This window comes from Lygodium microphyllum, chromosome 22, assembly GCF_053477565.2.
Source record: "Lygodium microphyllum isolate KBCC chromosome 22, Lygodium_microphyllum_v1.1.10, whole genome shotgun sequence".
Lineage (NCBI taxonomy): Eukaryota > Viridiplantae > Streptophyta > Polypodiopsida > Schizaeales > Lygodiaceae > Lygodium > Lygodium microphyllum.
The window spans coordinates 29,705,582-29,729,291 of record NC_141156.1 but is presented as its reverse complement, the minus strand read 5'-3'; the positions used below and the strand labels follow the sequence as shown (position 1 = coordinate 29,729,291).

Below are 23,710 nucleotides of genomic sequence, written 5' to 3'. Positions count from 1 at the left end.
CTCTCCAATAAGTGGATACAACTTAGAAAATGAATTAAAATGAGATATTAGGATTCAATTAACATGCTTATTCAATGCTTGGAGTAGATGGATGAAGCTTCATTGATCAAGAGGTCCAAATCCTCTATCAATTCAGCCGAGGGAAGCAAGCTACCTTCGATAAGTCATACTCTTCAAATATTTGAGGTATACATTGATGGATGGAACTCCCATAAGCTTGATCGTGCTTCTTCTTCAAGAATTGAAAGCTTTACATACAATTTTCATGTGGCTGCCCATGAAGAATCTTTGCATTTGGAGCTCCATGTCTTCAATCTCATACAAGTCAATCAAGGATGATTGAAGAAGGACTTGGGGGTTGAGATTATAGGGTTTGAGAGCTTGGACTGAGTGGCTATGGCTACTTGTTACTGTACACAATAGGATATGCTTCAAACCCAAGATAAATGCCTAGAAGGGAGGTGAAGGAGGTAATTTGCAAGTCCATAGGTTGCCATTTAAGCTAGAGATGCAAGGTGGAAGCACTAATCACTAATGGAAAGCAATTAAGAGGCGATAGATCAGCATCATGAAAAGTGCCAAAATTTACGCCAAGTTGGCTACTCCTTCCTATTGCTTGAGATCCTCCTAATGCTTACTCTATGTATTGCTCTTGGTGTAGGGAATACTTTGGAGCAACTTCTTGGAAGTGAAAATGGAGAGTTCTTGTAGCAAGAGAAGAGATTTAGTGGCAATCAGTTCTTGATAATACACGGATACCCTAAACTAGGTCTCTTACACCTTTTATACCCCAATCAGTATGACTAGGTATTTACCCCTTCTTCACGTACGGTCTCACTCTTTACAACCTTCTATTACTTCTATGACTCCTATCTTGTATTCAAATTCTATGAGTGCCATCCAATTGGCACACAATCTAATCTTTCATGCGAAGATTGAGCACAATGAGATGCATTATCACTTCATCAGAGAGGTGATTGAGAACAAGTACATAGATCTTGTTAAGACCTCTACAAATTAGAATCCTACTACTGATCTACTCACTAAAAGTCTCCCAATGGAATGTTATGCCTCCCTTAGGAAGTTGGTGGGAATAGGATGATATGAGGATTTCCCTCTCCAATTATACTCATATGTATATATTGTACTTTTTTTCTCACTATAGGAAGATTTTCCTTTAAGTGAGAGATTGTTGAGGGTTAAAGGCCACCTATATTTACCTTGTTCTCAATTCTTGCACACATGTACATTGCAAGTGGCAAGTGCCCATCATTGCCATCTTTTTTCCTTATTTGTTACTATGATATAATAATACAGGAAAGGCATGGTCACGTATATGTTACTGTTGGAAGTTCCCATACATCGATCTTGCTCTCTTTTGTTCAAACCTCCATAGTTCTTGCTCTTTCTTCCACTTGTGCTCTTCTCTCTCATTCTAGCTCAACCTTTTAATAATCACAATTCTCAATAAAGGCAGCCTTGCCTCTTCTCAAGGGAAAGGCAATTAGCCTCACCTTTAGATCCAACTAAGGCTAGTAATGAAGTTGTAAGCTCATAAGAATTCTAATGTCCATCTTCTCAATTTGGAAGCACATAAAATATAAGATTCAAGCTAAGTGCTCTAGAGGACTAAACACCATTACAGCCAAGCCTACAAGGCCAAAGTCAATTAGTTGGCTCAAGTTTGCATGAATTATGGTCCACACTAATGCTTGGAAGTATTGGCTCTTTGCATAGTCCCTCGATCATGTTGCTCTCTTAGAAGTGGCCTTGTAATTATTTGAATTTAGCACTTAGTAGTTTGATACACTAATCCCCCTGGCTTTTTAAAAAACCAATGGACTAATTTCTAAATTCCAAAGTGATCGAAATGTATTCTAAACCATGATCCTAAAGTTCTAAACCTAACATATTGTGTCAAAACATGATGTGAGATAAGACCCAAATGATTGGAACCTACGCGAGTTATGCTTTAGTGTAGTATGAGCGTCTAATAGGTTGATCTTAAGGACTAGATGACCCAAAGATGCACCTAAGTGGAACTTGTTTGAGGTGTTTCAAAGCATATGTCTAAGGAAATGGGTGAGACTAAAAGTGCACCTAAGGTCCTAAGTATGTTAACTATGGGTGTCCTAGGAGTATTGAAGGTGTAAACTAACCCTTTCTAAGGTGAGATGTGAATAGTAAAAAAGAGGACTACTTGATGTGTCCTAAGAGATAGTGCACTTTGCATACTATTGTGCAAGAGGCATAGACTAAGAAGGGTGTTAGGAAGTTATCTAGGGTTGATGTGGATGTCCTGAGGATGGAATGCTATGGAGTTGTGAATACTATACCTAGGGATGAGCTTTTTGGATACCCTAGAGTAACACTAGGATGGAATGCTATGGAGTTGTGAATACTATACCTAGGGATGAGCTTTTTGGATACCCTAGAGTAATACTAGGATGTGTGTGTCTAACTAACCCAAAAGGTTATGGAAATGTGCACCTATTAGTGTGGTTACATATAGTTACATTTGAGGGGGTTGAAGATTATCTATGTGCCTAAAATGGAATGCAAGTGCATTAGCACCTAAGCTATTATTGTCTATAATGAATGTGTGTATTTCCTAAGCTTAATGTGGGTGTGTATGTGAAGGATGTAACTAATGCATGATACATAATTATCAGTGGAAATGGCCTAACGAGTGAAAGGAGTCAACCCTTGGTAAGGGCTTCCTAAGTGCAAGAGGTTGTGTACCTAGATGCACCCTAGAGTGTATGCCCTAAAAGTCCTACCCTAGAAGTGTGTATGCAAGGAATGATGTATGCCAACTTAAATGTGTAGGAAGTAGTATTAGGCACTCCTACTTGGAGACCAAGGTCTCAACCTATTCTTAGGGCAAACCCACAAGGTTGTGAGGCTATAAGGAAGTATGGTTCATACTATGTGCAACGGTGTGAGATCCCTAAGGATGCCTTATGTGAAATAAAAAGGCTAAGGGTTTTTAGCCTATACCTAAGTGCAAAAGGTTATATGCCCTTAAGGTGTAATGCTTTGTGTTCCTAGATGAATGGGTCTAAGTTGCTAAGGCAAGGGCTTGTGTGTGTCCTAAGCTGACGTATGACTTGAACACCTAGACTTTAATGTACACTACATGACTTAAGTATCTTAACAAAAACTTTCCCTATTGTGCAACAAGTGTAGTATGGTGGTCTTTGTCAATGTGCTTAAGTCAGGGTGCAAATGCAAAATGCACTAAGGACCAATAAGTCCTATGTGTTGGATGGTTTCCCTGAGATGATGAATAGTACCTAGGTTAATATGTATGTAAAAGTGTAATGACTTGATGTACACAAGTGATTACCTACTATGGGATTGCTAACTTGCAAGAGTGGCATGTGTGTGTTCTCTTGTGTCTAAGTGAACCTACTTTATTGTGCGTGTAAAGGTGCTATCCTATGTGCCTTACCTATATGCCCTAAGTCTCATAAGGTCATGTGCCCTAGTTTCCTTGTGCATGAAATATCATAAGTTATGTTCATAGGTGCCTACTTAATGTGCACAAGTGCAATGTGTAGCTTTACATCTCCCCCTTTTTCCACAAACTAGAGGATTCACATGAGCCTATTAGAGAGACCTATTTCCAACACCTTCCTTGGCTCTAATGAGTGACAAAGATGGATAAGGTTGGATAGGATAGATAAGATAGATGTGGGCTGGTGGTACCTACTCTAACAAGATAATATAACATTTGAAACTTCAAAATGGGAAGTCTAGGATTACAAATGTCAAATTCCTTCCCGTACCCATGAAGACTAGGACTACTAGGGAAAGACTTCTAGAACTTAAAACAACAAGTCTAGGATTACTAGGAAAAATACTTCTGGAACTTAAACAATAATTGTCTTCCAGTTCTCCAAGTAGTTTGTTTGAAGAACGTCTTTGTTGGACACCTTGGTTGAAGTGCCCCCCCCCCCCCCCCCCCCCCCCCGCCCTTGCTTCTAGCATGCAAACTTGATCTTCTTTTGGTCATGTTGATTGTGAGTTGTGTTCTCCCAAAGGCTCTTGTCTTGATCTCATGCTCTTGAGCTTGAAGCTTTGGCTTCATGTTGTTTTATGAAATTGTTGATCATTGAGGCATATTTCTTGTGACCATAGATATTGGAAAGGAAGCTCAATAATAGTGTGAAAAGACGCGTGAAAGCGGAGTGGCTTGAGGTGTAAATAGGAGCTACAAATCGAACTAGCCCCAATCTGAACATGGGCTTAATAGGGAAGTTTTACATGAATTGGGGCCTAGTACTATCAAGGTTTGTAACCACCCTTAATAAGATTTTAAAGCTAACAGGAAGCAGCTCATAAAGCTGACTAAGAGAAAAAGAGCATTGTTTTTAGTGTGATGATTGCACTGATCGGGGGCCACTTGCAGAAGACTTGCCACTGAATCTGTGGAGTTCGTGATCGGGCAGATGCTGGCGGTCCGCGAATAGTCATGGTGTGGGTGACGTGGGCTGCTGAGAGTTGCAGCTGTGTATGGTCAGCGTGGAGCTTTGATGGCATGAACTGTGGAATCCACTGTCGCTGCCTTGCAATGTGGTGGGTGAAGGCTGTATACATCATGGAGCTCAAATGTGGCTCTGATCACTGGCATGTAAGGAGAGCTGTGCGTGCGCAGCTGGAATACCGACGATTGCGTGATGCCCAGCTGATTTTTTGACGAGGCTTGATGCCGATAATGAAGCCTTGGATGCTAAGTTGCAAAATATGCCCACTGACCTCCTGGTTGCACGCCGCTGCTAATGATGACTTAGCATCGTGTTAGAACAAGGAATAGCTCTAAACCTTTGGTAAAGCTCGCTCTCTCTCTCTCTCTCAAAAGACCGGGAAATAAGTGGATGTAGGAGAGGATCTAGGTGAGAAAAAAAAAAAGAGCGTAGGTGAGATAAATGATGATTGAAGTTGCTGTGTGTACAATAATAGAGAACAAGAATAAGGAGGAGAGATAGCACGAGATCTCAAAGCTTCAAGGTAGGTGAAGATAATGAGAAGATTAAGTGCCTAATGACATCCTACAACTGATCTTAAAGAGCAATCACAGAATAAAAGAAGTGATTATTGAGAAGCTTTATCTAGGCAAGGATGTTGCTTGCTCTGATACCATGTTGGAATTTTAGTGATTCCACACAATCATGAGCTTGAGGACATAGCTATAGAGGATGGTACAATAGAGTGCTCATGATTGTGTGTGTGTGTGTGTGTGTGTGTGTGTGTGTGTGTGTGTAGAGAAAAGAGGACAATACACAAACTAGGTGCAAAGCAAAAACATAATATTGTTAATAGAGAATGATTGATTGTAGAGAGTGGGAGTTTACAATGTGGGATAGAGCCTCTTTTATAGACTTCCGCAAGTGGCTTGTTAACATCATCAATGATGTTAGGGGTCCCATTACTTTTCTCTAGATACATCTCCTCCTTTTTCCACCAACCGAAGGAGGATTCACATGAGTCTATTAGAAAGGCCTATTTCCAACACCCCTTATTAATAACCCTCCCCTTATCATCTTTTCTCTTTCAAATGAATAATTATTGTTTATTATACTATCCTATCTAACTTATATTACTAATCTTATTGACTTAACTAACCAACCAACTAACTATCAAGTACTAATTAACATGACCTGCTGACCATGCTAGTGCATTATTAACCTCATTAACTTCAATACACAAGGTTTGCATGTTTTTATGGGGGGAATTTGTGAGTTTTATCAGGGGTATTCACATGTAATAAGAACATGATAAATTTTATTTTAAAGGGGGGAGGTGGGATGTATATAGTATAATCTCTTCCAAAACCATGCACACACCAAGATAAACCATCATGAACTTTCCAAGCCATGTAAGGCTAGGAAGCATTGCAATCCTTCTTCTATGGGGAGAGGAACAATTGGTATGTATCAGGCATAGGAAATGTTTGAATTATTTTGAATTTAATTTTTTAAATCCACACCAAAACATTCTCATATAAAGACCTCAAGTCATGTGTAGATTGTAGGACAACAAGGACAAGCTTCCATGAAAGATAGAAGAAATGAAGATAAGATCATTTCCATCATGAAGCAAAAGAAAAAAAAAGGACCTTTGGTAACATGTGTTGAGATTTGAAATTTTGGCTATTAAATAATCTAGAAAAGATCATAAAAAATAATGACATGATAAGGAGATTGGTGGAGCATTATGGTCTCAATACATACAAAAAATATTTTTTTGACCAATCCAAATCAAGACTTGCATGGAGTTTATCAAGACTTTCAATATGCACTCCGAGTCAAGAATTGTTGGGCTCTAGGTTGGCAACAAATGAATTAGTTGTCGTGCCACACTCACACCACAATTGGTGGAACATGCCTTGGGAATAAGGTAGCAAGAAGATAAGTATGACAAAACTAAGAAACTGCTAGCTATTGTAGACAAGTGGTGGGACAAGCTATGGATGTTAACTAGGACAACTTGGTTTTTAGCACCATACATGAGGAAAATTTACGAATCACAGTGCAAGTCTTCACACTATGTTTAGCTATATCAAATCTAAGTCATACCACCACCAAAATTCCCAAGATTCTAAATTTGAAAGATATTATTATCCATGGAATAGTGAAACAAATTTTGATTAGGGATTGAGCTAGTAAATGAAGCAATCAAAGTGCTTAAAAGTTTATTTGCAAACTTGTAGGTGATGAACTCACAACTGTAGAAGCCAGAGGATGCATAATTATGTATGGTAGCTCCCTAACTAGAGTCATTGTATGGCCTTGCGCCACTTGTCACATCGTCTGTCTCAGAGACTCCATTAACACAAAGAAAATCAATACCACCTACTAGGAGGAGCTCGGCTTCAAGGAGCTTAGATCACAACACCTCATGAGAATAACAAGAACAAGAAGAACAAGAAAAATGAAGCAAGAGAAGGGGCCACAAGAAGAAGAAACCTAATTTTCCATGGAAAAAGAAAATGATTAGAAAAGAAGAAATTTAGGAAGAAGACATCTAGAAACATGTACTATTTCTCATCAAATTCCCTTAATTAGATTTTCATAGCCTTAAGGGATTCCTTATAAATGAAGCATTTGTCTATCCTTTATAAGATTTTCTTAGACTTAAAGTTCGCTAGATCTAGAGTAACTGTACTAGTGCACCTTTGTGTAGGCAACATGGAAAGATGCCAAAACATCCTTATACCCCTATTTATGATTTATGACATCTAGCCTTATGGAAGGAAGGATTTACCTTCCAATATTAAGGTTGTTTATTCGAAGCTTCTTTGGTGCTTATTACTTGTATTTCCCAATGAGCAAGAAAAAACATCAAGTTGTAAGCATGTCAATCCTCACTATGTTGATAAATTTAACATTCAAATTAAAAGTAGTCACCATAGATGATTCAAGAATCTACCTTCAATTTGATCTTAGCTTGGCACATGATTTTATAATCTTAGTGATTAAATGACAAATGGGGGATCCCCTTAAATTTTACCGTTAAAGAGAGGTGCAACAACACCTCATAGCATAAAATATATTTGTGATACCATTCATATTTGGACAATAAGCTTCTTCTGGGAATCAACAATGTCTTGGAAATGCTGCAATTGATCCTCACAAGCACCCAAATGTCTTGGAAATGCTGCAATTGACCCTCACAAGCACCCAACTTACTTGCAAACTCTATCATATCCTCAAGATCTGCATTCTTTTCTTTAGTTAAAGACACATTCTCAGCTTCCAAGGTAGCTATTTTAGTTTCTAACTCCTTGATTTGGGCTTTTTGGGAATCCATCAAAGGAGTAGCTTCAATCATCTGTTCATGAATGTCACTGAGGGTAGCTTTTTTAGACACCAAGTCCTTCAAAGCTTTGCTCAACTGACTAGTCAGGGAATCAACTTTGTCTTGCAATGAATTATAAATGCCTGTGTAAATAGACTAAAGACAAGAAGTAAGGGAAGTCTCCAATGTAGACTAGACACTAGAAGTCAACGGGGAAAGTAGAGGACCAATGAGCATCGTCTGTAAAGAAGAAGAAATCAACTTATCTAGCTATCCATCCCTTTGGGCAGCAAATAAGTTAGGACAAGACAGGAATGAAGGGAGGGAATTGCTAGAAACAAGAGGGGTAGTGTCCTGTACAAGAGGATATGCAAAATTGAGATTGAAGAGGGACTAGGTGGCCCCGTGGTACGTCTACATTTAGTTCGAGAAAACCTGGGAGGGGACTCATCCTCTGAATCTAAATTCAGCTATAATGGAGGAGGATATGGAACAAGAGGTGGAGGTTGCTTCATAAGAGGAGCATGATCAGCTTGGCACACCACCAGAAGGAAGGGCAAAAGTAATAACTTTTTGAAGAAAGACACCATAAGAAACATTACTGCATTGACCCTTTCTGACTCTCTGAAAATATTGATCCATCTTGGCTAGCATGAATGTGGCCCAATTAAACTCTGCTTCCTCAAGGATCCAAATAGATGTAGTGAAAAGCTCCTTGGATAGACATTTGGAAGCAGGTTTTTTGGACATGAAACTATCTTGGAGGAACTGGCATAGTTACTTCTACACCGAAGAGGAGATATGAGCAATAGAAACCCAGAGCTAGTAATAACTTTGTCATACACCAAAGGGGTAGATGTCTCCTTCTAAAGAAGTGAAAGGATCTCCTTGGCGATCAATAACTGATTGCCACTAGGTACATTGGAAGCTGAAAAAGGAAGACATAACGCTTCACTGATATTGGCACTGGATAGGCAGAAGTGTCGATCAAAACCAGACTATTTTTTGTATGACACTAGGAAAGAGTAGTAGAGCTTGTTGTCCACCATTGGTCGAAACTTAAGTGCTACAAATGAACGGAGACCACCACGGCAAATACAATTCACTTCCAAGAGAAGGGAATAGTCGCGCACCAGCAATGGCACATGTTGGATCACAATTAAGGGAGTAGAGGAAGATGGCATTCAAACTACACAAGATATCCACACACACACTCAACCAAGAAAAATAGGAAAATTCCTACAAAACTAAAACAAGCCACCATTAAGAAAAATATCAGGAAAAAGAAATAGAAGAACAAACAGGACTAGAGCAGACTTCCCCAAACAATCCACATCCTACGTAAAAAATTTGACATGACCTATGCACTCATGCGACTGAAAGCTTCATGCGATGCAAACAGTCAGGCACTCGGTAACCTTGTAATCAAGCACTTAAAAAGAATGGAAACTCAATCACGCCGGATCCTAGACACTAACCAAACTCAAAAAAGAATCACAGATTCAGACCATCAGAATAAACACAGACAATTATGACTGACATCTCTGATTAAGAAATTCCAATCCCTGGAAATGTTGGGTGTATATCTAAGGTGCGGTGAAGTGAACGGGTGATTGCTACTGAATTTCTTTTAACCAATGAGAAATTAAGTTGCAATTCATTAGTAATTAAGCCCTTAATGCATGGTGAATTGAATTCATATCCCAACTCCACTTGTTGAGATGTTTGTAATCACACCGACTTCAGTCTCTTTGGAAGGACCATTGAGGGCTCATGACAAGAATCCCATAAGTAGAGTAGAAGGATGTGCTACCTAGACTTTCCTATGAAGCATTGTACTTGCTTCCTTTTCTTTAATGAGGATATCCAGCATGTTTGTGGTACCCACACTTAGCCTTTCTTGCGATAACCTCTGGTGTTTTGCCATATCTATGGTGTGGCCACACTTTGTAGGTGTTGCTTCCACTAAAGCATCTATACGCTTTGTACTTTTGGTTGTGATTGAGGAGGGGTGTTGAGATGTTTGCAATCACACCTACTTCAATCTCTTTGGAAGGAGCAGTGAGGGCTCAAGACAAGAATCTCATAAGGACAGTAGGAGGATGTGCTACCTAGACTTTCCTATAAAGCATTGTACTTGCTTCCTTTTCTTTAATGATATGAAAGTATTCTTTTCTTTTCAGTAAAGTGTCTATGTCATAATCCACACACGAGATTGTGTTTATGAGTTCAAGTCTCAATCTTGGAACCTAATTCACTTGTGTGATACTTAGTCTTGTTTGTGTCTATGTCTTCATGAGTTTGGTCTTCGTCTTCCAACCTCCATAGCTTTCGCATTGGCATGTCCTAGATCCATGTTTTTACACCACTCAGACTGATTTGACTAATTGGACTAGGGGTCTTGAAAAAAAAAGCAGTTCATTGTTAAGAATTAGATGATCTATGGTGCAAAGCGCATGCATGGGTGACGTTGAGGGGTTCATGTTTAATTACCAAGATTAATGTGTCTGTAGTTGTAAAGAATGGAATTAGGGGCATATAAAAGGGCAAAGGACACATGTAGAGGTAACCGGTTTTTACACAATATACATATTTGTTCTTCCTCTCTCTCTAGCTTCTCCTGTCCTTTCATGGCTTCTAGCCATCTCTCTTCTTATTTTCAATCTCTCTCCATTTCTAGTATTTCTCTCTCCTCATCACTCTCTTTCTCTCACTTTTGCACTTCTTCTTCTCTCTCTTCTGCAGTCTTATCTCTCCTCTTCTCTCTCCCCGGTCCTCTCCACTTGTGTATCAAAGCTATTCAGGTTTTTGATCCAGTCAACTACATTTCATTTAAGGTCTTCCTTTTCAGTTGCACAAACCCAAGAACTTCAGGTACATAGGTACAGACATGGCAAGCAGCACTGAAGTGACCAATGGACATTTCCAAGAAGAAGACAGGTAGCATTGAAGACTGGAAGGGACAAATATGGTGGTGGATGGTCTAGATAGCATGTCATCACTTAATTGTAGGCATTTTTGCCAGTCGGTTTGGTTAAAGAGGACTTAGTTGGAGTAGAAGAGAGAGACTAGTCCTGTTTGCTTTTGAAAGCAATCTTCTTCTTCCTTCTTCCTTCAAGCTTTCATGGTGGATTCATCAACATCTCTCTTCGAGGGAATCCGTGGCCAAAATACATAATTTATATTGATTCTTCTCATCATTTCAAGCAAGATCATAAATATTCTTGAAGGCAAAAGCATCATATCTGATGAAGCTCTTCATGTTGGAAGTGAGCTTGATAGGAAGCGGATGACCTTTCCGTGATGCAAGCGAGACCTTAGGGAACAATGATGCCATGGGAGCTGATGGTCTTGCCATCAACATCTACCTTGGCACTACCTACTTGTGTGTCAGTGTCTAGTAGCACGATCAAGTGGAGATCATTGCCAATGACTAGGATAGTCATTTCTAAGTCAACAATGTAATGTCAGACTTCAAGATTGTTTGAGTTTCGAGCCTGATGGGATGGTCTGATTGATTCGGCTTTTTGCTTATTTTCGGCGGCTTTAGTAGAAGGCTTAGTTACCTCTCTAATTGAGATTTGAAGGCAAACTAATCACGTAGATGAAGTGTGATTGGTGTGGAGATACAGGTCATTTTTGAAGTTCACTTTAGTAGAGACATTGCAGCAATGACAAGGATTTTCAACAATCTGTCTCTCTAAAGTGAGATCACTGTTCATGGAAAACAAATCGATGTACCAGGCAGCAGAAATGATGCTAGGATGAAGAAGATTAGGTAGTGATTTGATCATACAGTGTGGGAAGGACAGAGGCATTCCCTGGTAGATTGAACATGGTTATTCTCCAGAGCATTATGGTTTTCCTTGCAACAGAAGGAATGTAGTTGAGCAAGGTGTGGGGTCATCATTCAAAACAACAGTGGAGCAAGGTGTTGGGTCAGGCTCTAATAAGGCCATCCATCAGATTCCATAAGTCAACAAGGGAAATCCTCAGATCTTGAAGTTTCTGAAGCCTTTGTTTCCTTTCAAGCTGCAAAGACTGAATGGTTAACTTTAGGCCATCTAAAGTGTCATCACTGATGCTTTTGGAATGGCCTTATTAATTGGACATCTGGCTATGAAGCAGAAGAGGAACTGTTCATCGACATGGAAAGTAACGTCATACAATTCAGCATCCTTCACCATATTCTAAATGTCATTTTCAAAAAGGTCTCCAGATGACAGAATGAGTGATCATCATAACCCCTTCTGTCTATACTTGGTCCACATATCAATATAGCAAAAGGAAAAGCAGTTGATGGACATCCCCTTGTTAATCTAAAATCTGTTGGAGAGCCTTGACATGACAGCAATAGTTTCCAGGCTAAATAGTGGGATCACTGATCTTTCTTGACACTAACAGGCTTGAAGTAACATGCTTTAAAAAAAAAAGATACAGATGCAGGCAACAGATTATGTGCATTCTTTTGTGCATAGAAGCAAGCTACTATCTGAGAGTTTATCGAATTCAGAAGTAGGTGAATTATGCATCACCCTAGGAGTTGTCACAGGAGTGATCTAAGGCTTTTCAAGATGCCCTTCAGATCTCATTTTCACTTCCTATGGATCAACAAACTCAGGCACTAGCAAATTGCTAAAAGAAGATGACCATTGCCTGTCATACTATCCATTGCGAGTTGCGATTGCTTGATCAATTTATGAATGTGTAACATAGCAATGTGTTTTTATCTGATCCATCCAAAAGTCCACAACACAACCATACTCTTCTAGAAGACCTTTCACTGCCTTTAATGTGAAAGGACGAATAAACCTCTCAATTTTGAGTGATGTTGTGGGAGGACGCTTTGGTGGAGGAACAACTCGAGGCTTCACATTGTCACCATTAGCCTGCTGAATCTACCTTAGCTACAGGTGGCATGGCTCTTGATGTTGCCAGGATTTTCTGTGTGGGCTTAGGAGTTGAGGTGGGTGGAGCTTCTTGACATCCAATTGTCTCCATCTGACACTAAGAGTGTGGAGGAAGATAAACTAAATTCACAAGGTATGAAATGGACCATGGGGCGAGCTTCCAATGGTTCTGAGGTTTCCTTCAGTAGGTATGAGGTGTGGACAAGCAATCCAAGAAGTATCTTTAAGAGAAGGAATCGTTTATCTTGATTAACACTGTTGAAGGGAGGCCTGTGAACCCAAACTTGTATTTTGTTTCATTTGGAGCATCCCATTGTAGTAGAATCTCTCCTAACTTTACCATGTGCTCAACAAGAGTCTGATGTTTGTGCCCTTTCTGAAGGTCAAATAGATCGACTGGACTTTCTCTCTCATGTGCTTCTGAAAACTGGGAGAAAAAATAGACAGTTCCTTTAGCCGAGGATCACATTGTAGAAGTTTATCAAAATGGTGATTCGATACACCAACTGGGAACTGAATGCAATGATTCCTGCAAACGGTAGCTTGCCCATCTGTGAAATCAGATGTTGATTGCCATAGTGTGTGCTTGCAGGGTTGAGGATTTCTCTCTTTGAAAAAAAAAGGGGGAGGCCTTGATAGCTCTATATCTAGAACAGCTAGGCGATCCTCTAGAAAATGGGCTTTCAATGTTGAAATGTCTGTCCGTTCTAGGAACTTTCTTTTCAGTGCCATTGGAAGGTCCTGCTGCAGTCTTTAGAGCAGCACTAGTAGGCAAATGGCTTTCCCTCTATGCATATCCACCCATCTGAGCATTTAAAGCAGCAAGTGTATGCATCTTTGGATTCCAAAGAGATCTGACTATTGTACCATCTGTTGCATTTATGAGGAGCTTTGGTTGACACTAATTTTGAGACATCCTCTATAATTCTAGCAGATCTGAGATGTTACAAGGCTTGCCATCCTGTTTGGTGCTAAATGGATGTGTCAGAAGTGCATCTGCCCTAGGTTGGTGAACTGGATCCTTCGCCAAATAGTGTCAAGAAAGCCCTTGAACTCTATAGGAAGAGAAGGGACCCTTATTTGAGTTGCCTATAGAATTGCAAATTCAGGAGGGTTCTAAGTTGTCTACAGATTTGCAAACCCTTATCTGAGTTGTCTATAGTGACACATTTTGATGAAAGGCATTGTCATTATCTAATTGACTGGAAGAACCATTGTCTTTTGCAAGTTGCCTAACGTTCTTTTCATCATATTCAACAGATGTAGCCTCTCTTTGTTTGGACCCTACAAGGTTTGTTGAGAGTAGGGAGGTTGTACAATTCTCTGCTGTGAAGCTTGAGTAGTGGTAACAAGTTAACAACCACAATTGGACACTTATGGTGCTATGAGCCATTCTGCTAATTCACATTTGGGAGTGATCACTAATCCTAGTATGGGAGTGGTTAGATCAGATTAAAATCTCAGTTTCTATAGATGCAAATTACAAGTAGATTTTTGATGCCCTCCATATAGTTTCCTAGAATGCAAAATCTATAGCCATGAGCAGAGATTCAGCACAAATGGCAATGTAACTTCATCAACATCAGTGGATTATGATGCAAGAGATGCTTCAACAAGGGTATTGCTCACATGGTTTTGATCCCTATAATGTACCACAAGGCATGTTGAGAGTGGAAAAAGACTGAATTTTTGACTGATTTTTGTTGTTCTTGAGGTCTGAATGATTCATTTTTGATGGATTTAGAGTGATGTATGGTTGTTAAAGGAAGTGTTTGAGAGTGTTTTGGATGATATTGATTATGTTTTGGAAGATCATGATGATTTTTAGTGAAGATATGAAGCTCTATGATGTTCTGATAGGTTCTGTTGAGGTTCTGATTGGTTATGTATACCTTTTGTATAGCTTCTGTTTTGTTCTGATTTTCTTCTGTATGAAGCATGGATTGATGAAGATTGAGATCTTTTGGAAGCTTATTGAATAGTTTTTGATAGTTTGGAATGGTTTTAGTATGAGTTATGAGGTTCTGATGACCTTCTGTAACCCTCTGTAGAGCCTCTGTATCTGCTCTGTCTCTGCTCTATAACTGTTTTGTAGCTGCTCTGGTACTGTACTGTACTGTTCTGTAGACCTTTTGTAAGTGTTCTGTAGAAATTATGTGTGACTTTGGAAAAGTTTTCTAACTTTTGGAAAGGATGAATCTAAGTTCAAATGGGCTAAAACAAATGGAAGAAGCAGCTCTGCTGAAGACTGAAGAGAAGACTGAGTGACGGTGACAGTAGTGAGCTGTGAAGAGACACTGTAGTGGCTCTGGTAACTTTTCATATCAGACATACCTCTTGGGAGGTGCATCCACGACCTAAGAAGGATTATTGAGAGTATTGTAGTGAAAAGATGATGTACTATTGATATATATATATATATATATATATATATATAGAGAGAGAGAGAGAGAGAGAGAGAGAGAGAGAGAGAGCCAGAGATAGTTAATTCTATCAAAACAGTGTAACTGTATATGAGAGATTGAGAGAGAGAACTATGAAGACATTGAAGATGAATACTATGTGATTGATTTTCATTCAAAAATGGTGTATTCTTTTATGTTCATTGTTCTATTGATGGATTCTATGAAGATGTTGAAGATTATGGTTGATTCTATTAAATCCGTGGGAGATATCTACTATGATGCTGCGTGAAGAATTGCTGTTTTCTTTGTTTTGATGATCAAAAGAATGAAATAAAAGCTTATTGATGTTACAAGATAGATTTTATTGCACTAGAATCCCCTTTTCCTTGGTGTTCCTCTTGGGGCTCCAAGGCAATATTGACTCTGAAGTGTCTTATAGAAGGCAAGTGGCATCCAATAGCAATATTATGAGCATCATAAGAGCATTGGAATTCAACAAGTTACTTGCTCACATGCTTGACATGATTGACGTATTGGCATATGCACTTATGCATTTTGATGCAACCATGATGGCAATTGAAGTGATAGATGCCGTTCGGATAGAATGAGCACTTGTCAAACATTTGACATCTCATGTGGATGAGTTGGTACAGCCATGCATCTTGGAAGCTCTCATCAATCTTTATGGTAATGTTGTTTTGCAAGAGGGTTTAGCACATGTATATGACAAGTATATGCTAGTTGTATCGATTACCATGGCTAATGCAGTAATTCAGCAAGGCTTATTGCAATCATTGCTAAATATGTATAGCAATGAGTATAGCCAATCACTCTTTCATGGACACCGATAGCTATATGGACAGCAATATGACCATGAGCAACATTCATGTACTTCTCAACCATATGCTTCTCATGAGTACCATGGACAATAGTATGATTATTCTATTGTTGATCTATATACTGATGATACGGGCAACATTGGGTCTAAAAGCCGTAAAGTTCGACAACTAACCAATGATCAGATCAGAGAGTTGCATGCTCAAGGGTTATGCTATAGATGTGTTGAACCGATGCATTCTAATCATCAAGACATCTGCAGAGCAAAGAATGAAAGGATATTTGTGATACATGAATATTCAGATGAAGAAGATACTGACAGTCATGTTGAAGACATGGCCGTGAGGGGTCCACAGGAGGCGGTGGCATCGACGGAAGCAGGGGTGGGGTCAAAGAAGGACACAGAGGAGAAGGTAGTAGTTGGTTTGGGAGGGGGGGGGGGGGGTAATGGGCTAGGGGGCGTCACAAAATAGGGGGGAGGGGAAGGGGGGGGGGGGGGGGGGGGGGGGGGGGGGGGTCACAAAGGGAAGGGTAGGGGCAAGGTGTAGGTAGGGGACCTAGTGGGGGGAAGAGTTCTAACGGGGTGGGTTTTTACTTTTTTAAAAGAAAAGTTATTATGTGTTTTTTTTGTTGTGTTGTGTTATGTGGTGTTTGGTTTTTTTGTTTTGTTTTTGTGGTGTGGTTTTTTTTCTATTTTTTTGTGCTTACGTTTTTTTGTTTTTTTTTTTGTTTTTTTTGGGTGTGTTTATGGTTGAAATGTAGAATAAAATGACCGTTGGGTGCCCACATGCGCAGGGGACAAGGGTAAAAAAATATGCGTTTCAGGGATTGAGAGGACGGGCGAAAACACACGTGGGGGAGAACGGCGGGAGGGACGCATCAATGTGCCTGAAAAATTGAAAGCAGAAATGTGTGCACAATCATGTGTAATTTCAAAATGTAAAATTTTAGAAAAATTAATTCTCAAAAATCTAGCCACCAAAATGAAACACAAAAAGAAGCAAAAATGTGCAAAATAATGTGTTGGACATGCCTCTCAAATGAAATACGCCATTCCGACACGGATAGGATGCATTCACATAGAAAAAATCGTAAAATCGCGCTTGAAACTGGAAAGAAAAATTAATACAGAAAGATCTAGTGGTCGAAACCTAGCAAGATGAACATGAAAAATGTATACAGGAAGGGGTTACATAGGATGGCTAAGGTCGAACACAGTTCCGGGGGCTGTAGGGTGCGTTCGCATGAAAAAAATGGCAAAAATACTAACAAAAATAAAATAAAAATTTAATACGAAAAAATCCGTGCATTGAAATGGAGGGCACTAAAAAGGAAAAATGTTAGGGGAAGCTTATGGAATAGGTTTGTCAAGTCAAAACACTATTTCGATGGCTTTAGGAGGCGTTCACATGGGAAAAAGAAGAAAAAAGAGCACGAAAACACACGAAAAAATCAATAAAATAAAATTGGTAAGCCGAATCAAGATGAGGGAAAAAGGAAATTTGTGCAAGGGACCAAGCCAAATAGGGCTATTCAATCAAAATTAAATTTTGAGGTAGTGAAGGCAGCTTTACACGGAAAAATGTTCAAAAATGCACATGAGAATTCTTGAAATTATGAAAAAATTAATAATGGACAAACCGATCATCAAAATGATCGAAGCTAACCCATATCTCCTGCATCGCCATAGCCAAGGAATATGCATTTAATACTCTTAGGATCCAGCTTGTTACGCTTGTCCTTGGGCACATGGTAAAATGCCTCGCATCCAAAGATACGTAAATGTGCATAAGAGGGAGGTTTTCTTGTCCATACCTCCTCTGCAACCTAAAAATCAATGGCACTACAAGGTGATCTATTAATGATATGCACGGCAATCGTAACTGCCTTAGCCCAAAAGTGCTGGGGTAGGCCTGCATGGCTAAGCATACTGCGAACCCTCTCCTGGATGGTCCTATTCATCTGCTCAACCCTACCATTCTAGGGAGGGGTATAGGGGGTGGTCAACTGATGCTTAATACCCCTCTCATCACATAATTGCTCAAAAGTATGTGAGACATACTCACCCCCATTATCTGTCCTTAGGCATTTTAGCCTATGCCCATACTGGCAAAGCAAGCCATCTCTGAAAAACTGCCAATACATTGGACTTCTGCTTTTGCCCATAGAACCAACACTCCTTTGCTAACGGAGTGTTGTGGCTTCCTTGCTATAGCTTAGAAGGATTAAAGCATCTATTTGTAATCCTTACTGCTTCACCTTTCATATTTAGAAGAAGACTGTCACATTTTTTTGAGACCGTAAGATTTCTAGCTCCAGTCAAAACCATTTCTCAAAAATAGGCAAATACAATAGATGCTTTGATTGCATCATATGCCTCCTTAGCAATCCAATTGAAGAATAACATCATGGAACCCCACAAGCTTATTGTTGAAAAAATTGAATCCACGTTATGCATTATAAACCATATTGCATGATTGAACCAAAGAATTGTATTATTTTGGCATTCCCCGTGATGGTGTAACATATCATAACAACATTTAATGAAAGACCTGAGCAGATTGAAAACTCCATAAATAAATTTGTCATCAAGCTTCTCATCATTGAGCTTAGTGGATTTGGTAGTAAGGCAAATTTCGTAAATGGGGAAGGGCATCTACTTGCCTCGAACATGAGCATGTTAATAGGGCCATTCGAAATAACTATTTTTGAAAGTGAAGAAGTGGCTTCCAATGCTAAAGAAGAGAATTCTTTTCTAGCAGCAGCAATATTATCTTCCCCTAACAATAACAACCACATTTCTATCGGGATAAATGCCATGAGAGTGAATATTGCATATGACCAAGGTTGATAGTTAACAACTTGTGGATAAATTTCCTAGAGCCTTGGCAGGATAAAAGCATTGACATAAGAGCCTTACTCTTGTTACCATCGGGGGGAGTGGGGGTGTCAAAATCTAATTATTATTATGTTTTGGGTTGTTTGGGGTTTTCTTCTTGGAAGGGAATACCGGTATGTTGAAAAATGTTCTTGATGATAGACTTTGAAGAATCAATCCAATTATTGAGGTTGACTTCATCTTCCTTCACAAAATTGTCCATATTATACATCAAAGTCTTAAGTTTGGAGATAGCATGCACATGCCTATAGAGAGAGAGAGAGAGAGAGAGAGAGAGAGAGAGAGAGAGAGAGAGAGAGAGAGAGAGAGAGAGAGAGAGAGAGAGAGAGAGAGAGAGAGAGAGAGAGAGAGAGAGAGAGAGAGAGAGAGAGAGAGAGAGAGAGAGAGAGAGAGAGATGTGACAGATCTTCAACTAGTTGACTGAGATCAGTTGTAATAGCAGCAAGTTCTCAGTTTTAGAATTACTATTGAGGCAAGATTTAGCTCAACAATCAAAGTCCGATGGGAATCTCTGCTACCGATGCAAGCTAGCAAGCCTTGAACAAAAACAGAAGGTGGGGGCAAGGGATCAACATAGGCTAAGGAAATTAGCTCTAGGTGCCACCCAATGTGCTACAAGAAGAAACCAAGAATAAGTAGTAGAGAAGAATATAGAATATTCTAGAGAATAGCTACAAAGGCACTATCCTCATTAGTGTATGTTTCAACTTAGCAAACCTAAAAAGCTAGTGCATTGACAATAACTTGACCAAGGTAACAAAGTAGAATAAATGGAAAGTTCCATTTTCAATGTACAACAAGCTAAATCTAGCAATATTAGAACCCGCATTTTCAAGGAATATACAAGGTATATTAAGGAAAATCATTCAGAAGTAAGGGTATTGTAGGTTATCTGCAAAGTGAATAAGAAGATTATTAGTAAGGACTAAATAATCAATCTTACATTGTAGGTGTCTACAATAATATTCAATTGCTATCCATATCATCAACATGAAATAGGTTTACTTTGTTAATGTCCATGGAAATATTCCAAGGGGGTTAAGCCAGAGCTTGAGAAGTGTAGAACAACAATTGTTTACAAAAGCTGAAAAGTAGTGCAAAGGTGGAACACAACCACGAATATGGCTTAGTAGCATAGAGGCATGTATATATAAATGCCTTGGGGGGTTGAGAATTGAAATGGATGCAATTCTTACTTTTTAAGAAAAACCTCCAACTAGAGAGGTACTAGGGGAATTTTAGTCATCCAAGCCATCAGTCCCCAATGAAAAATAGTTACTAGAGAAACCAAGTAACTCCCATTTTCAATTCAACCTTGAGATCCAAAACCTTGGGGGGGCAACTAAAGGACCCAATTGGTTTGAAGCTTTAAATAAATATCAAGCTACATCCATGATAGGAAAGTTATCAAGTAGGTGACATTGATAAGGGGTAAGAGCAAAATTATAGCAACAAATGATTTTCAAGAAAGGATCGTGGGATTTAATCATGCTATTTAATTATTTAGATTTAGTCACAAGTTACGAAAACCATGAATTTATCGATTTCCCGTCATAGTGATTAAGAGGCTATGTAGAGTGACTTAAGAAAGGCTAAGCTACCTACAATCATCACCAATTGGGTGAAAGTTTGTACCATATAACAAACAATTTAGCATAAAAAGAATGTTTGATATAATGCAAAAAGGCCTTGGGCTAAGAACTGAACTGGATGTAGTTCTTCTTTTTAAAAAAACCTTTGATTGGCGAGGTACTAAGGGAAGTTTAGTATTCCAAGTGGTTAGTCGTCGCAAAGCAAGAATGGTTACCAAGTAATTCCCCTATTCCAACTTGGCCTTCTAAACAAAAAAAACATTGGGAGCCAACCAAAGGCCCCAATTGATTCAAAACTTTAAATAAGTTAATAGTCTATATCTCATGATAGGAAAGTTAACATGTAGGTGACATAGACAAGGGGTAAAAGGGAGGGATAAAAGCCCTTAAGAATGTATCATAGCAACAACTTATTTAATGAAAAGATGATGGGGTTTAATAAGATCCTTTAAGTTAAGTTTCAAATTATGAAAACATGAATTTCAAGAATACCAACCATAATGATTAAGCGGCTATGTAGAGTGACCTTAAGAAAGGTCAAGGGAGCTGCAATCATTACCAATTGTATGAGGTAAAGGTTATTACTAACCCCGTATTTAGAAGGAATAGATTGTATATAAATAACAAATAGTTTAGCAAAAAAAAGATTGAAATGCTAAAAATTGTAGCAACAAAGATAAAAAGGAATAATCACATAAAGCTTTAGAACATGGTAGAAACTAAAGAGGCTTATAGAAGGGCCAACTAAATATTAAAATGCTAGAAATTGTAGCAACAAATATTAAAAGGAATTATCACATAAAGCTTTAGAACATCGTAGAAACTAAAGAGGCTTATAGAAGGACCAACTAAAGTTCCATATTTAAGAAAAATCTAGCATACAAAGAATGTTGATAGCAATGTATTGCTGCAAAAATGCAATTTTAGAGATTAAATGAAATAAACACCAAGAGGCCTTAATTGTAATCAACTAAGAAGACAAAATCATTCTAATAGAAGGGCTAAGTAAAGTGATCAAGAGGGTGATCATAGCTCTGCTATCATTGTCCTAAATAAAAATCCCATTATATCACTTGTTTATATCAAACAATCCTAACATACAAGCCTTCCAGAACTTGAAGCGGCTCTACGCAAGAAGTATTTGACACTTGTTTATATCAAACAATCCTAACATACAAGCCTTCCAAAACTTGAAGTGGCTCTACGCAAGAAGTATTTGACATTTTCCTAGGTGAGAAAAGGGGCTCTTTTCTGTTGTTTTTCCTCATAGTGTTCAACATCTACTCGTGAGACACGGCATACCTACTTAGGTGCGATTTGGGGTTGGGGCCTAGTGACCCATCGCATAGCTAGGTGTGGTTGTGGGTAGGGGGCCAAGGTGGGGTTTGGTCACTGCATGCCCCCAACCGTACCTAGCGAGGTACGTGTTGCCTTCTAAGCATAAGCTCATGATGATGTTGTAATTCCTAAAGTGGGAATCATAGTGGGACTTTTTCCAAAACTTCTAGTGTGCTAGGATAATGCGAACCTATGTGTGACTTTGGAAACCCTCTTAGGGCAAATGTCCTCCTCGATCTTTTTTTTAATTTGGTGGGTTGTTTTTGTTCTATTTTATTGTTTTCTTATAATGAGAGGGTTTTTGTTTTGCTTTGTTCTATTATTTTGAAAAGGGGCAGGCCGCCCATTTATCACTGCAACAAAACCCTAATTGCTGGGCACACAAGTTAAGAGCCACTTCTTCCTCCCCACCGAATTCTCTCTTGCAGCAGGAGCGCCAGAAGCCTCAGGAGCAGCCGATCGGGGAAAGCCAACTGCAACCAGGTGTGTGTGTCTCTCTCTCTCTCTCTCTCTCTCTCTGTGTATCGCGCGTGATAGGGTCAGAAATGCTTAGTTGTTAGCCCTTGCCGTCCTTTTGTCGTGAGGCATCTCACTCGACTCGCCTGCCTCCCTGCAGGATGTCTACCGTGTCCCCCGATCTGCTCTGGCAGCTCGTCAAGAAGAACAACAAGTTCCTTGTGAAGAGGAACGGAAACTCCAATGCTTCTGTGCAGTTCACTAGCGAACCAAATAACCTTTACAATCTGAATAGCTTCAAGTATTCAGGTACAGCTTTATTTCTATGTCCTTTAGGGTTTTTTCTCTTTCAGCCGCATTGCAGTCTACCTCGCTGAACAGTGGATTTTCCATTGGGATCTTTGTTTTGCTTCTCTACTGATTCCACTGAATGTCTGCACGTTGCTGATTTGATCCAATTTTTGACAGGGCTTGCAAACAAGAAGACTGTGTCTATCAGAGGAGCTGGGGACCTTTCTGTAGAGCTTGCTACAACAAAGACCAGGAGGACTAACAAGCCCAAGGATTCTGTCAACCGGTCCCTTCTGAAAAGAGATTTCCGTCGCATGGCCACTGTTGTTGTGAATCAGGCATGCTTGTTAATGGATTGCTCAAATTATCCTCGTTTTATGTGGGCAGTTCTCCCAGTAGCTGATTAGCTTCTCAATTGAATTGATGTTCACCATAGTGTAGCTTTCTCTAGTTGCAGGAATTTGATGCAATGTAGTTGGATTGCAGGTGGCTGAGAATGGTTATCGTCCAGACCTTAAGAATGCTGCCTTAGCTAGGCTAAGCTCTGTGCACAAGAGTTTGCGTGCGGCCAAGTCTGGAGCATCCAAGAAGAGCTCAAAGGGCTCAAGGAAGTCCAAATAGGCATTAGTCGCCAGTTCTGAGAAGCCCAAATTTTGATGTGTGGGTTGAGTTTGTATTGAAATAGGAGCAATGTAGTAGTTGATAGAAAGAAATACAGTGCAGTTCTGATTTTTATATGTCTTCAAGTTTTCTGAATTCACATAGTTGGTGGTTCATTCTGGGTGGTTTTTTAACACACTGATTCTGATTCTTCCTGCAAACTTACTGAATTTATTTAGTAGGTTATTGATGTTCTGGATGGTGCTGCTAATGCAGTGATTCTGATATTTCTTGCAAATTTACTGAATTTATGCAGTAGGTTGATGTTCTGGGTGGTGCTCTCAACTCATCTGTAGTTTACTGTTAGTAAATGTGGAGCTGAATTTACCATTGTACTCATTTTTTCGGTTTTAATGTGTTGACTATTCCTGCAAAAGCTATGTGGTATCTCACACACAGTCTCTAGGTAAAGTTGGGATTGAAACTGACTTGAAAGACCAGTATCTCAAGAGCTGGCATCTGTTTAGGGGCAGTTATATCTGCATTGTTGCATGTGCATTCAGTACCATTAGACCCAAA

General features: G+C 39.3%; 1 protein-coding gene across 1 annotated transcript; it reads left to right on the top strand.

Moving 5' to 3' along the window:
- Positions 1-22,109: 22,109 nt before the first annotated feature.
- On the top strand, positions 22,110-23,264 carry LOC148016997 (large ribosomal subunit protein eL28y-like). The gene is made up of 4 exons (XM_087663221.1): positions 22,110-22,267; positions 22,401-22,549; positions 22,709-22,869; positions 23,018-23,264. Exons 2-4 carry the CDS (start codon positions 22,402-22,404, stop codon positions 23,150-23,152), a joined length of 444 nt encoding a protein of 147 aa, XP_087519347.1. The 5' UTR covers positions 22,110-22,267; position 22,401; the 3' UTR covers positions 23,153-23,264.
- Positions 23,265-23,710: the final 446 nt, after the last annotated feature.

What these genes read in the sequence shown, in the direction of transcription:
- LOC148016997 (XM_087663221.1), top strand. Translation starts at nt 22,402, where the DNA reads ATGTCTACCGTGTCCCCCGATCTGCTCTGGCAGCTCGTCAAGAAGAAC. An exon ending in GAATAGCTTCAAGTATTCAG is followed by an intron (nt 22,550 to 22,708) that starts GTACAGCTTTAT and finishes AATTTTTGACAG; the next exon opens with GGCTTGCAAACAAGAAGACT. An exon ending in CCACTGTTGTTGTGAATCAG is followed by an intron (nt 22,870 to 23,017) that starts GCATGCTTGTTA and finishes GTTGGATTGCAG; the next exon opens with GTGGCTGAGAATGGTTATCG.